Source organism: Ananas comosus, linkage group 11 (assembly GCF_001540865.1).
Source record: "Ananas comosus cultivar F153 linkage group 11, ASM154086v1, whole genome shotgun sequence".
Taxonomy (NCBI): Eukaryota; Viridiplantae; Streptophyta; class Magnoliopsida; order Poales; family Bromeliaceae; genus Ananas; species Ananas comosus.
The window spans coordinates 8,282,254-8,297,047 of record NC_033631.1 but is presented as its reverse complement, the minus strand read 5'-3'; the positions used below and the strand labels follow the sequence as shown (position 1 = coordinate 8,297,047).

The window sequence follows — 14,794 nt, the reverse complement described above, 5'->3', positions numbered from 1 at the left end:
TATGTGGAAAAGAAATTTTCTAGCTAAAATTGTTTGGTTAGATGAAAAAGAAAAATAGTAATCATGCAGGGACGGAGCTATTAATAGACCCAAAATGGCCATGGCGCCCTCAACTTTTTATATTTACTTTATAGACCTTTGGTAGCTTATAATTTTTTAGTTAATTTTTAAAATATATGGGCCTATCTAGTAAAAAGTTTTTAGTGCTGGTATAGAGCTCTCTCTTTTCTTATGTGTTTTATAGGTGAAAATACACTAAGAACCTCTTAATTATCATGCATTTTAAGCTAATTCCTTTTAACTTTAAATATTTTATTTATACATTCTTAACTTTCTATTTATTTTTGATGGGCTAATTTATTTAACTAAATAAAATAGTATGCTAAATTTAATAGTTCTGTTAGATATTAGTTATTGGTTGTTATTATTTTATTAACAAAAATTTAAAAAATTAAATTCCAACTAAATTACTATTAGATTTAATAAAATTCACAAGTTATTTGATTGAAATAATGTAAATAAAATAATTAGAAGTTAAGCGAGTGTAAATTAACGAAATAAATTTAATATTTTTTAATATTAATTATCTAATCACTAAACTTTTTTATTAAAAATTGACTAGTTAAAATTTTATTTATCTTCTAAAATTTTTAGAGCAATGCTCCTATGCACCAAAAGATTTCGGCCCTTAAATTTTTTTAAAATGGATGATAGAGATGTCTTTTATTGCCTTAGGTGTTGGTTACCCTCTCACCGAGGGCAAAGTATTTTTTCATTTATAAAGTTAGTATCAAGGTCTTTTTTATAAATTTTTATTCTCATTCCCATAATGCCCCTTTGGTAATTATAGGACATCCCATTCCATTTTTGGAAAATTTCTATCCACAGCACATCTTCCTCCGAAGCCCTTTTCCATTTTTTTGTTGTTGAGAGAGAAATCCTTGTCCATTACTTAATAGCTAATTTATACTTAAAATTTTCAAGTGATAGATTATTTTTTCCATCTTCCTCTTCCAGCTTTCTCTTCCATCTTTTTAAATTTCCCATCCACAGCATCCCATCTTCCTCCAAATCCCATGTCCATTTGTTTTTTCTTTATTGAGAGAGAAATTCATATCCATTTTGCTTCAATTTTTGAAGTAATATTTAATCTATACTTATAATTTTTTAATGCTAGATCATTTTTTTCTCTTAATATTATGGTGCTACGACGTTGGGGTGTTGCCGACATTGATAGCATCAAAGATCTTATGAAGGAATTGGCGAGTAATCTAGACGATGCATGAGAGCAAAGTGACTATTTAGACTATGGAATGCAAAAGTAAAAATAAGCTAAACCATAAAGAGAGAGTGAAACTTTTTAATTACAGGTTGATAAAATAAAAAATAAGTTGTACCATTTGAACTTATGATCGAAGTCAAATAAACTTAATGTGTTATTTAAACAAGCTAAAAATCTTTATAAAAATAATTTGAAATTATAATAGCTAAAATTAAATTCAAATTTATAATTTAAAGTTAATTTTCAAATCGTTTAGTTTAAATAGTTAACAAAATTTATTTTTTAACTATAATATAAATTAATTCTAAATTTAAAATTTAATTTTAATTAATATTTTTTAACTTTAATATTGTTTTTACTATCGAATGAGCAATTTGAATTTTAATTTTAAAAATAGAAGCCTTTTATCTATCTATTACTATATATTAAAGTAGAACCCTTTATGAACCCTATGTGAGAAGCTGACACGTGGCTTTCTATATGCTTACGTGATTTTATTTCAAAGTCACCTATAATTATGTTGAGATATTTGAGAAATTCACGGATATTACGTTGTGAAAGAATTGGCGGATGCGGATATTACGCGTTAGAAAGAAAATATTTATCTTTATTTGGGAATAAATTATTACTTAGTTAATTATTTGAAATGATTGGTTGAAAATTACTGGATATAAAAATATTAGTAAAAAAGGATAGAGACATTTTTCCTAACGTGGCTTTCTATATGCTTGCCACGTGTCATCATATCTATTCTATTTACTATATTATTGTAAGGACTGAGATTTTGACAGTGCAATTAGACTCTCTGTTGACGATGTTTATGTGTGTAATTTAATTACATAAGCACACGTCAAATTTCAGGCAAAACCGAGCTAAAGTGGAGAAGTTATGAGACCCGGAAGTTCGACTTAAGTGAATAGTAACTCCGGTTTTCCGGAGAAGCCACGNCATGTTCTGGGCGACCAGAACATCCCGACAGCACAAACCGGGCCCTTCGGACTCTCCGCCCGCGGTGTGCTGCGCCCGTAAACGGCACCGGCGGAACTCACCTACCACCCTGCCACGCGTCGAAGCAAGCGATATTTACGATGTCGAATTTCCGGACCCACTTCTGGGCGCCCGGAACTTGGGATCCGAATTGGCTTCCAGTTTCAGTTAAATTCAACACTCGTTTCTGGGCGACCCTAAACATTTTCTGGGCGCCCGAATCTGGCAAAACTCCAGTTTTGCTTATTTGAGTGCGCCGAGTCCAATTCTGCATCCAATTCGTGCAGAATTGACTCTGACCCAGTCCGACACTCTCCAGAGATGTCGACCAGTCTAAAATACTGAAGCCAATCCTATCCAAAACTCAGGAACACTACAGCGCGGGCCAAGGACTACGTGGTGGACACGGTGTGCCTGCTGGTGGAGGAGATGTTCAGGTGCTACAAACATAATATCTTAATATTATAATTAAAGGGAGTGAGTTTGGCGTCGGTAGAAGGGAGGCGACGGCGCGAGGGGCGCTTGACGGCGACGACAGCAACGAAGGTGGAGGAGGAAGAAGGAGGAGGCGGACGAGAAAACGAAGGGGAAGAATGAGGATGGAGAAGAAAAGAATAAGAAATGATATAAATTTCATAAAAATAGTGCAACTTTCGTTTAAAGAGTATAACTCTCATCCAAAGAGTGTAATTTCTATCTTAAAGAGTGCAACTTTCATCTAAAATAGTGTAATTTTATTTTAATAGTACAATTTAATCTTTTTCTTACTTTTTCTATAATTTTTGATTTTTACTGTAATTTTTTTAATTTTATTATTTTTATTATTTTTTTTTTTATAATTTTTTTTTGGTCACGATCTCTTCCTTGCCCTCTATATCAACTATTGCCTTCGTCGGAGTATAATTATTTTTCTCCTTCTTTCTCGCCGATGTGCTTCTAGGCCCTGAGAAGCACTTCCTTTTTGTCGCCTGTGGCAGCGGTGGGGATGGCGGGTGGAGGAGGGTCGGAGAGGGAAAAGAAAAAAGGTCGCGGCGCGGCCTTGGCGGTGTCGAAGGCGAAGAGGGCGGGGCGTGCGTGAGGGGCAAAGGCCGGGGGGGCGTTTCTGCCTCCACCGACTTCTTCGGCGAGAAAAAAAAAGAACACGAGGAAAAAAAAAGGAGAGAGAAAAAGATATAAAAATATTTTGATCAATTTAATGAAAATTCGGACCGAATTTGTAAAATAAAAAAATACGGTCTAATTTTGCAAAAGCAGTAAAATTTTTATGCAAATTGGCGTTAAAATGAAAATAGAAAAAGAATAAAATGACGTGAAAAATTATAAGCGGAAGACGAATCGAAGCTAAAGGGGGAGAGAGAAGCGAAGCGAAGCGCAGAGGAGACGAGGAGCCCTTCCTTTCCACTCGTCTCCCCTCCCTTCCCCCCAACCGCGCTCCCATAACCCTAACCCTAACCCTTCTCCGCCGCCGCCGCCGCCGCCTCTGTCTTGTTCTTCCTCCTCCGCTGATCGCCGCCGCGGCCTCTGGACCTCAGCCGCGACGAGAACGCCGGGCTTTCTCGCGGCGTGTGTATTGAGGGCGATCTCCTTGTCTCTTGATTCGGTTCTCTCGATCCCTCGCGAATTGATTCCAAAGGTTCGTCTTCGTCTTACGTAGCTGTAGTTAGATTCTTTATGTTTGTTGTAGTCCTTTGGGTTTTTATTGTACTGAGTTGCAGATTTTTACCGTCGATACATTAAGTTGCGAAAAAGCCATTTATGAATCAGTGTACTAATTGGTCTATATATCATTCCAAGCTATTAAAGGTTGTTTGATGCTTTTGGGCCTGAGCTGTTTGTAATAATTGTAAGGTGTTTGAGTAGGAACAAGTTTAAGCAATGTCTGTAGAAGTTATGTTTTTCGTGATATGTACTGTACTATGTTGGTTTATTTGGTATTTGTAGTTAGGTGGAGAACAGTGATATTGTAAATTTGGGTGGAGTGCCATTGTTCATATCGAATGAAATGCTTTAACTGTTTAATATAGTGTGTCAATCCTGTTCTTAGCTAGCTCTAATGTGACCGGCAAGATGAGAAAGCGGTGGGATGTGAATAGAGTGATGTAGAGAAAAGTTTTTAATTAGAATCTTATGATTCTTAAATTTACAAAAACTGGATGCTGATATGAAGTATGTTTGAATTGAACTTGAGTTTAATCATATTATTTGATGGATACGTTTGAAGATTATGAAAGCTCTATTTTGAGTATTAGTTTTGTTCATTGGAGATATCTGAATATTCCCAGGATATGGTGCATGCATAATTTGATGAAAATTTGCTTGATCAATGCAAGATGTCATAGTTGTCGAATAGTGTTTCCAATTGTATTTTTTATTTTAGGATTGGCATAATAATTTTTCAAACTATAAATTCTCAGCATAGAAGGCCATCTGTGTTTTTCTTACTTAAATAGCTGGTATGCTTTAATAAAGTTCGTCCCAGTTTATTCATGCGTACTTACCCAGAGATTGTTCTTTTTCAGTTGAAATAGTCAGCTGAAATTTTGATATTGTTAAAAGGGGCAATGTGTAAGAAATATTAAGCTTCTTTTCTTTTTTCCTCTGATAATCTGTTTTTCTGTGTTTCAATTGGCATTACAGATTTTTGAACCAAAAATTTTGGCATTAAGAATGGAATTAATTAATCAAGCTAAATGGACCTTCGTTTTGATAAACCTATCTATGGAAGAACCAATGGTTTCGAAATATACTTGCACTAATATTTCTGTCGACTGTCATATAGCTTAAAGCTTCGAATGCATAAACATGTTAAAATCTTCAGGGATACTGCTTTTGTATTTTCTACATAACTTTCTACACTCTCTCTCTTATATTTGGAATATGACAGATACATACTAGCAGACATGCAGAAGGATAGTACTTCCAGTGACTCTCCAGTAAATCATGTGGGCCGTGTTCGGCATCGTAAGCGTCCAACTGAGGTAAGTTTTTTTTTCTGTAATAAAATTCTATTTACTGCCCAAATCACCCTAATTTTGAAATTCGTATCGTTCCTAGTGGTACAAGTTTCAAGTATTTGGCATTTACAGGCAACAACAACTACAGTGTTGTCCTGTATTTACTGTAAAATTATATGCTCAGTAAATTATACTTACTGGCATTTTGATCTACTGAATGAAGGGCACACAATTAAACTACCTGCTTAGCTAGTTCTACTTGCTAGAACTTTGACTTTGATCCTTTTAATCGTTTTTGGTTTTTCACTCTAGCTATGTTCTGAATTTTCTTACTGTGTTTGACATGGAGCAACAAGACATTTATTGGTTGAATTAATGATTTTGCTTCTTTCACTGTACTTGAATTTAGCATTCTTACACATCGATTTATGTAGCTAGAATTTAATGTTGTATGATTAATTAGATGCATATGTTGCTTTTGGAATGTTTCTTTTGTCTGAATGAATATTTGTTTATTTTATTTTCAGGTTCCTTCAGATGCAAATAAAGCCAGTGAAACTAATCTGCTCATCAATGACCGGAACAAATACAAATCAATGCTTATCCGTACATATTCGTCAATATGGATGATAGGGGGTTTTGTGTTAATAATATACATGGGCCATTTGTATATCTGTGCCATGATTGTTGTCATTCAAATCTTTATGGCGAAGGAACTATTTAATCTACTCAGAAGAGCCAATGAAGAGAGACAGCTTCCTGGATTTAGGCTTTTAAACTGGTTTGCCCTCAGTCTCCCTATTTTGGTTGGAAATATATCATAGTCACTTTATTAATGATGTATTCTGGATTTGTTTTAATTTGCACCTCTATTAGTTTTTTTAAATGCATTCATATGTTTTTGAAAATTTTAAGGAAATTTCTACCTACTGTAGAACATAAGCTATCCACGTTACTTCAGGTCCTGTACTTCGTGCCAGTCCCATAACAGGACTCTGGTTGTGTGTGGACTGTAGAGGCCTATCTAATTCATGCATTTGATAGATGGTCTGCCTACATGGAATCCCTAGAGAAGATGACTTCAAACAAAGTAAGAGTGGATTTAGGATTTCACGTACAAGTTGTAGTCCAGCTATTTGGTTTCATTAGTGAATGTTGTATAACTATAGCTATTACACAGTTATTGGATTTTGTCAGGTTTAAATTTGATATCATATATTTCACGTACTAATTGTGGTTCAGTCATTTGGTTTCATTGTTCATCGCTATTACAAATTATTGGATATGGTCAGGATTAAATTTGATAGTTTCACGAAGTTTCACGATGTGTCATGCATTGCACTAAACCTGTGAATTTCTTTAATTTGATTGGACTTAGTAGGATTTGTACCTATTTGGCAACTGATTGAGCTAAACTATGAAAAAAGTAATCTGATGTAACCTACTCAACTAGTAGTAATCTTGGATTAGAATAACCTTTATGAGTTGACTAGGACCTCGGGTTTTTGCTCATCTTATGGAGAAGAATTGTCTAATCAATCAATAGAATTTCTGACTCCTACTTGCTTTGTAGAATGTGTTCTAGTGCTACACTACCTAAACTTGTGTCTGTGAGTAGATTGATTTAAACTTAACTGTGTGGTTTGTTTGAGTGCAAGTCTCCGAAATTTCTTGACGGTCACCTCAAGCTCTATGAGTATGGCTTATCTGTTGCAAAGATCGTGCGATTCATCTTAACTTGTTTTGGAAGAAGTAATCTGCCTGAGCCTTGTGCAGGGGGGAAAATAACTATGTTAAAGATCATGTTGATTTTCCACACTCTATTGTGGAATATTTAATTGGAATGCGTATTTTAAGTTGGACCAACAGTACTTGTACCTGCTTCTAGTCATGTATCAAACACAATATGTTTGACTAATTCATTTCCTTTGTGCAGGCACTTTTTCTTCACTGCGATGTTGTTTACCTATGGACGCTTTCTGAGTCGACATCTTGTTAACACTGTAACATCAGATTCGTTGTTGTATAAGCTTGTGAATGGGCTCATCAAGTATCAGATGTTTATTTGTTACTTTCTTTATATTGCAGGTAACTGTGGTTTGGGTTTTCTAGCATGTACTAGATGTCTTGTTATTAAACTCATTGTAGGGAGGAATTTTAAGAAAGCATTTCTATCCTTTAAATCAAGAGAATTTGCTAAGTGCTGTTGGCTCCTCTCTCTTTGATTTTGCTGGATCTAGAATGTTGGTGTAATATGCCAATTTGCTTCATGCATAGTTTAGTTGCATTTTTATGCAATGCCATTGTGTCTGTTGTTATGCAAAGATGGAAGAATAAGTTGTATTGCGAGAGGCTAGTCAAATTGCTCATAGGAACAAAATTTAAGAAGTTGCCTAAGAAATTATTGATGCACAAATTAAAATATGTAATAAGAATTCAGGAAACTATATGAGGAGGACATCGCACATAGTAAAATATATAAGAAGCATGGTATGCAAGTGCGAAGTTTAATAGCATTGGCAATTGGTTTCAGTTAATCTAGTAATGATAATTGTTTACATTAAAGGGAGTCAGAAGCTACAGCTTTGCATCATTTTAGCATTTTCTTCAGGTGAGATCTTCTTTTCTAGCTGAAAATTGAGACTATCTTCCAAACCAGCAAATATGTGGATAAACTTGAATAGAAGTATTTACTTTTCTTTCGGGGAGTGTACAAATGTCGATAAGAGCCTATTTAAAGCATTTAAGTGCAAACTCAATTTTCCCTAGTTCTTGGAGACTCTTAATCCATGTTAGGTGATAATTCTATGTCGCAATTATTGAAGAAATCTCTAATCTTATCATTGTTACCAATTTTATTGATAGACCATCTGGCTCCTCATGCTTACATTTCATTCAAGATCACTAGATGGCTTATAATTACATGTTACATAATAATGTCTTTCTGGAAAATAACTAGCCATTTTCTGAATTTTCATGTATCTCTTTTTTTTAAAAAAATTTTCTGAGCATTGATGATGCATTATGTATATGATGATTCTTGACAATTGCACACTTAATTGATCTTTTGAATATCATTTCCATTCGCCTGCCCAACTGACCTGGAATAAAATAGCAAAAAGTGAACTATTTTAGTTGAGAAAAAATATACTTCCTACTAGATGGCATTATGAATTAGTGTTATGATCTCATACGTCCTAAGTGAGCTGGCCAGTCTGAGTTATATTGCCACCAGATCAGTAGTTATTCTGTTTTATTTTTCCTGCCATCCATGTGAATTAAGAAATCTTGGTTATGGTGGCACAGGTTTTGTATGGTTTATTCTCACTCTGAAGAAAAAGATGTACAAGTATCAGTTTAGCCAGTATGCGTGGACACATATGATTCTTCTGATGGTTTTCGCCCAGTCTTCTTTCACGGTGGCAAATATATTTGAAGGAATTTTCTGGTAAACTGACGATGTTCTTCTTATTTAGTATCATAATTGATTTACACGGTCAACTGATGATGTTTTTCTTATTTAGTATCATAATTGATTTACACGGTCAATAGTCATCCTATGTTTATGCATATCTGGTTGCTAGAAATATATGAAGATTTTTCTTTGATTGCTTATTTGTCTTTTACATAGTTTAATTAGCAACTGTGTTGAATCCCTTGAATTTATATTCAATTTATTCAGAAAAGGTTAAACTTTTCCTTCTTCAGGAGCAGCCCTAAGATTATCATGTTTTGCAATCATTAGAGTAATCGCTGAAAAATACTTCGGACTCAAATCGTTGAGAAAAGGGTTTCTTAGTATAGGCATTTAACAAAATAGTCCCTTCTGTATTTTTTCGTGACATTATAGTTATTTTCTAATTACCAATCTATACTGCTGTAAGTTCACTCAAAATTAGTGACACCTTTTATAGAAAAAGTTTATTGTTATTCAGGTTTCTCTTACCAGCTTCACTCATCGTGATCAATGACATTGCTGCATATTTCTTTGGATTCTTTTTTGGGAAGACACCCTTAATCAAACTATCTCCAAAGAAAACCTGGGAGGGTTTCATTGGTGCATCAGTGACAACTATGATCTCTGCCTTTGTGGTGAGGATTACAAGTTTGTCTCTTTGTTACAATTATTTTGTCATATTTCTTTTGTTAATTTAACTGCGTTTGAGGACGTTTTGGATTGTTTCAAATGTTTCTGTTAGCGGCTGTTTAGAACACTCTCTTTCGCATGCATTATTGTTTAGTAATGTCTTATCTAATTTTGTACTTATGTGGGAAAGAATTTTAGTTGCCGGAACTACCTTATCTGAATGTTTAGCTTCCTAATATTCATTTAAAAATTACATTAATAGTCTCCTGCAGTAATAGTTGAATCTCTAAAGCCATATGCTAACTAAATGGAACATTTAAGCCTTTCCTTAATGGCCATCAGCAATGGATTTTTTTTTCCTTACCACTTGGATACATAATCTAAGAGAAAAAAATTAATTAATGTGGAACATGCTTGTGTAAGTTTGAGAAGAAAGAAAAGGAGGGAATACTATGAGTTCCATACTCATTCTTAAAGAGAGACCCAAGATATCTTTTTCTTAATAGCTAAAGCAGCATGCTGATCAATCATCGTGGTTTCAGAAGTTTTTCTATAAATTTTATCTGTTCGGAAGCAGCATGTCATAAATTTTGAAAGAGAAATTATTTCAATGTTGAATGCATAAAAACTTTAAATTATGTTGAATTCATTTCACATTGATGTGTGAAAATTGTCTGTCCTTCTGTTTTCACAACAGAAGTTATATATTGAGCATATTATTGTAAACTTTGTGCTTCTAATTGGAGTCCAATTATTACTTTGTAATGTCTTCTGTGCAGTTGGCAAATGTAATGGGCCGCTTCCAGTGGCTGACATGCCCAAGAAAGGTTAGTTTTATCCTCTTCTTTACTAAGTCTCAGTATTTTTAAATTGTAATACTAATGCCTCCATAATCTTCTTATTTATTGTTGTCATATTGATTATTAAATTACTTACAGGACTTATCTACTGGATGGCTTCAATGTGATCCTGGTCCTTTATTTAAGCCAGAATATTACTCTCTCTCTGGATTGGTGCCTCAGTGGGTGAGGAAACACTCAAACTTCACTTGCGTGTAAAGATGTGATTTTAACATTTTTTTTAACTGCCTATGTGGCAAAAAAGCTTTTTCTGTGAGTTCTTTTTCTGAAAATAATTTTCTTCAAAACAAAGGATTTCCACTAAAATGCATTTCCTATTTCATTTGTATTGATCCAGCAAGAGGTTTTGTTTCATTCTCTATTTTGTAGCTAGAATTCTTGGCAATATTTTTTTTTATCTAGAGGATTCCACAAAGAACGCCACCATGTCCTTTTATCTATCTTCAACGTCGTGGCAATCCTATTTAATAAATTTCATGCACATGAACTGCTCAATTTCATTTTTCAGTGAATGTGAATACCCTTGTTTTTTGTTGTGCTTTCGAAAACTTTGTTGCTTGTTGATTGTGGCTTTACTATGTTGCCTATCAAGTGCTGCAATCCATGTTATATTTACATTGACGGTTCTTGCGGTTACAAAATTAGGTGATACCAAGGATTTTCGTGCCAGCCAGCATGGTTTCGCACGGTCAGCACATTCCATCCATGCCACCTATGTTGATAAGCCTGTGCCTGTGTGCGACTCTGCTGGCATATAAAAGAGGGCTTGTGTCGAGGCATGCAATTGTGCTGTACTGCAGTGCCGTTGTCACGCCGATGGCACACTGGTATTTGAAACATTATAGAAGATTATGAGGCTTGCTAATGGCATGAAAACCTTGGTGACACAATGTGATATCTGAAACAATATTGATGATAAGGCAGCAAGTAAGAAAATTTTAGTTTATTGTTTCAACTAGCTTTCACGACACAAAAATGTTTGCAATAAAGCCGATTATGCCATGAATCTATATGATATATACAAGTGACTGATAAAATGCTGCAAGTATAAGGTTAACTCATGCAACTTTAGGCCCAAAGAGTGTAAAATTTGCAGGATCCTGAAGTTTAATCTATAGTTGTTCTCCTCCCGAATGAAGCAGTCTTTGATTTGATGAGGCTGTTGTCAGGATAATCTTTGTGGTTTTATGCAGTATGAAGATTCTGAGGGACAACAACATGATAGTTTTGTAGTTGTGGAGAGGGAGAAGAGTATCTGCATCAAGGTTCAGAGTGGTGCGCTCACCTGGTAGGAAAATGCTTTGACTGAACTAGGAAAAGCGGTGTGGAGTTATAGCTAGGCTGCTAGGGTAAAAATTGATCGGATTGGGATGGGATAGTTCTCAATCCATATCCATATCCATATCCATATCCATATTTTTACGTTGAATATAAGATACGGATTCAGATATTGGACAGATACTAAAATTCAAATTCATAACCGAAACAAAATGAACTTAGATACAAATTTGATATTAAATGGATACAAATGCGAACCTGATATTTAATGAATATATTAATATATTATACCCACTGAAAGCAGAAAAAGACCACTATATATCTGAGCTCTTTTTTTTTTTCTTTCTTTTTTGGGGAGAGAAAGATAGCTTGCTACCTGCTTTGTTTACTTGTTAGAAGTAAACTCAACTTGAAAAGTGAAGTAACTAGGCTTCGAATATCTGAGCTGTTTTTACCTTAGCTATAGCAGTGGAGTGGTGTATTGGTGAATGGAAGAGGCCAATTTGATCGTTGTGGATCAGATTGTTGTGGAGCAATGAGAGATTCTTGAAGTGGTGAGCAATGGAAACTTTATGTTGAAATATTCTTTTCTTTTCTCTTAGTGGTGGTGGGAAAAGTGTTGAGTGGCTGTTGGGTAATCTATGAATGAGCTGATACACCTAGGCTGCTCTAGAGGGAATAGGAGAAAAATTAGGGGTTAATTTAGATTATATTGTTTGGTTCCTTCCAAGTCCAATCTAGGTTTGAAGTTTTCAGTGAAAGCTCAATCAGGCACTAAAGCCTGACTTTCGTGGAAGGTGCTGACTGTACTCGCATGAGGAGGACCTTATGAAAGCAAGAATAGGGTTCTTGTTACAGTTAGAATTAAGCATTTGGAAAAAGAGGGCATCTGGAATTTAAAGTTGCTATTCAGTTGTTGGAGAGCATGGCGAATCTAGTATTTGAAGGGTGTGAAGGGTAACAACAACGAGGACAGCCGGTCGATGAGAATACAGTACATACTGATGAACTTTCTGTTATTTATTTGTGTATGGTACAATAGGGCACAAGACGAGAGAATGATGTATTATATCGTTGTCTAACATTACAGAATTTCTGAGAGTTAGGTAATTTCTTCTTTTTCAAGTAACAAATAAGGAGCACTCCATTAATTCGGACAGTATGTTACATGATTTTCATCTTTATCTTGGATTAGTTGTTCTCCTTGGCAGAAAAGTGTACGAATAAATTAGATTTTTGTGATTTAATTATTCATCTGATTTCTTCCCTGTAGTCCCATGGAAAGAAGTTGCAACTATGCCAGTGCAGTGGCACGCTTTGGCTGTTGGTTTATTTGCATCGATTACATCTTTACCTTGAATTAGTTGTCTTCCTTACGGTAGAATGTACAAATGAATTAACATTTTTGTGATTCAATTATACATCTGATTTCTTCCTTACAGTTCCCTTGGAAAGAAGTTGCAATTATGCCAGTGCAGTGGCATGCTTTAGCTCTTGGTTTATTTGCATCAATAATAGCACCATTTGGAGGATTTTTTGCGAGTGGTTTCAAACGGGCTTTCAAAGTGAAGGTACTTATTTACTCTGTAGATCTGAAATAATAACAACAAAAACTGCAACCTACTTTTTTGTGATTTTAATTTTTGTTCACTTTCAACTTTTGTAGGATTTTGGTGACAGCATTCCTGGTCATGGTGGAATAACTGACAGGATGGATTGTCAAGTAAGATCTTGCACTTGAGATAATTTTAAGTGTCAATGGTTATATTCTGATTTTCCGCTAGAATTAACAATGCTTGTGCAAGTTGATGCACCGAGAATTTCTTCTATCTAATCCACCAAACGCAAGTGCTAGCATAGTACTACGATTTCCCACCATAACAGAACTAGATGTTTGTAGTTGCATGTTCAGCCTTGTACCGCTTGACACTATAGACAACAATATCTTCCAAAAGAACCAATAATAATTTAAACATGGACATGGACACACATGGACAGGGAATTGTGCCCTCTTTGATCAAATCATATGGCTTTTAACTTCTGAACTAGGCTGCACTTCCACTCCTTTGTCAATATGGACAAACCCTAATTAGAAGTTGATGCCATGTAATTAATATTATTTGATATTTTAGCTAAACTTAGCTATTATTGTCTTGAGAAATAATGTTCACTTGCATATTTTTTAGGATGTAGAAGAGAATTTATCTCATTTTTACAGTTAAAACTGCTGCACTTGAATGTACAGTGTTCACAGTGCAATGAAGGCACAATAATTTGAAAATAACAACATAAAAAACTGATTCTCTTTAGAGATCAAGTGTGCTTTTCTTTCTCATTAGGATGTGACCAACAAATAGAAAAGGAGCTAGTTGTTCTCCCACTCGTTTTTCTTTTCACAAATCTTTGTTGTCTTCCTGTTGAGATTAAAAAACTCGCTCAATTTCTGTAAAAGTTCGACAGCAGATGGATATAGGAGGCCCACCATCATCAACTTGTTTTTCTCTTTCTTTAATAACAAAGTGAGCGGCTTTTTCATTGCACTCTTGTGATGGAGGAAAAGGCATCCATGATGTTATCAAATGAATTAGATTTTTCTTACATGAAGTTGCAAATGTTCTAAGTCATTAATTTCGCTTATCTGTTCTTCTCATTCTGTATAGATGGTTATGGCTGTTTTCGCATACACATACTACCAGTCCTTTGTCATGTCTCAAAACTTCTCAGTCGAGATGATTTTGGAACAGGTATTACATCTCTTCTCACTTTTTTTTTTTTTTTTTTTTTTTTTCTTGTTCTTAATGTCACTAAATCACGGCTTTTTTTTTTTGGTTTTTGCTTCTAGATACTCAGGAATCTTACATTTGAGGAGCAGAAAATTCTGTATGAGCAACTCGGGAATATCTTCCATGAGAGGCAGTTGATGCAAACCTGAAAGACCATTTGCAGCTGGTTAAATTTTAACGTAATGCTTTCTGTACATGATTGTTGTGCATTCAAATGCTCAATGCATCACATAGATTAGAGTCTATGTATAGTCATATCCCATTTCGTCGATCTTTCGTATGCTGGTGGAGAGCACTTCCCGCGTTTTACATATGATTTTTCCCTGCTCTTCTTTAGTACCTAGTTACTTGTATCTTTTGGTTACAAAAGATAAATTTTCTAGCGGAGCATTTTGATGCAAATAATGCATTCTGTGTATTGAAACCTTCTCCTTTGTAGTAATGCTTTTGCTATGGGATAAAATTGTTCCTAGTTAAGTTCGACAGTTGCAATGCCAACACGTGTTATATCTCAAATATTATCATCTCGCAATTCTAGAGGTGCAAGGCCATTTGTTTGGATA

At 34.9% G+C, this 14,794-nt stretch overlaps 1 protein-coding gene across 1 annotated transcript; it reads left to right on the top strand.

Annotated features, from left to right (window-relative positions):
- On the top strand, positions 3,590-14,777 carry LOC109717470 (phosphatidate cytidylyltransferase 1-like). Its single transcript, XM_020243282.1, has 12 exons — positions 3,590-3,902; positions 5,154-5,247; positions 5,751-6,004; positions 7,160-7,311; positions 8,530-8,671; positions 9,159-9,315; positions 10,090-10,137; positions 10,249-10,335; positions 12,891-13,019; positions 13,115-13,171; positions 14,109-14,192; positions 14,291-14,777. The coding sequence occupies exons 2-12, from the start codon at positions 5,170-5,172 to the stop codon at positions 14,378-14,380; spliced, it is 1,278 nt and encodes a 425-aa protein (XP_020098871.1). The 5' UTR covers positions 3,590-3,902; positions 5,154-5,169; the 3' UTR covers positions 14,381-14,777.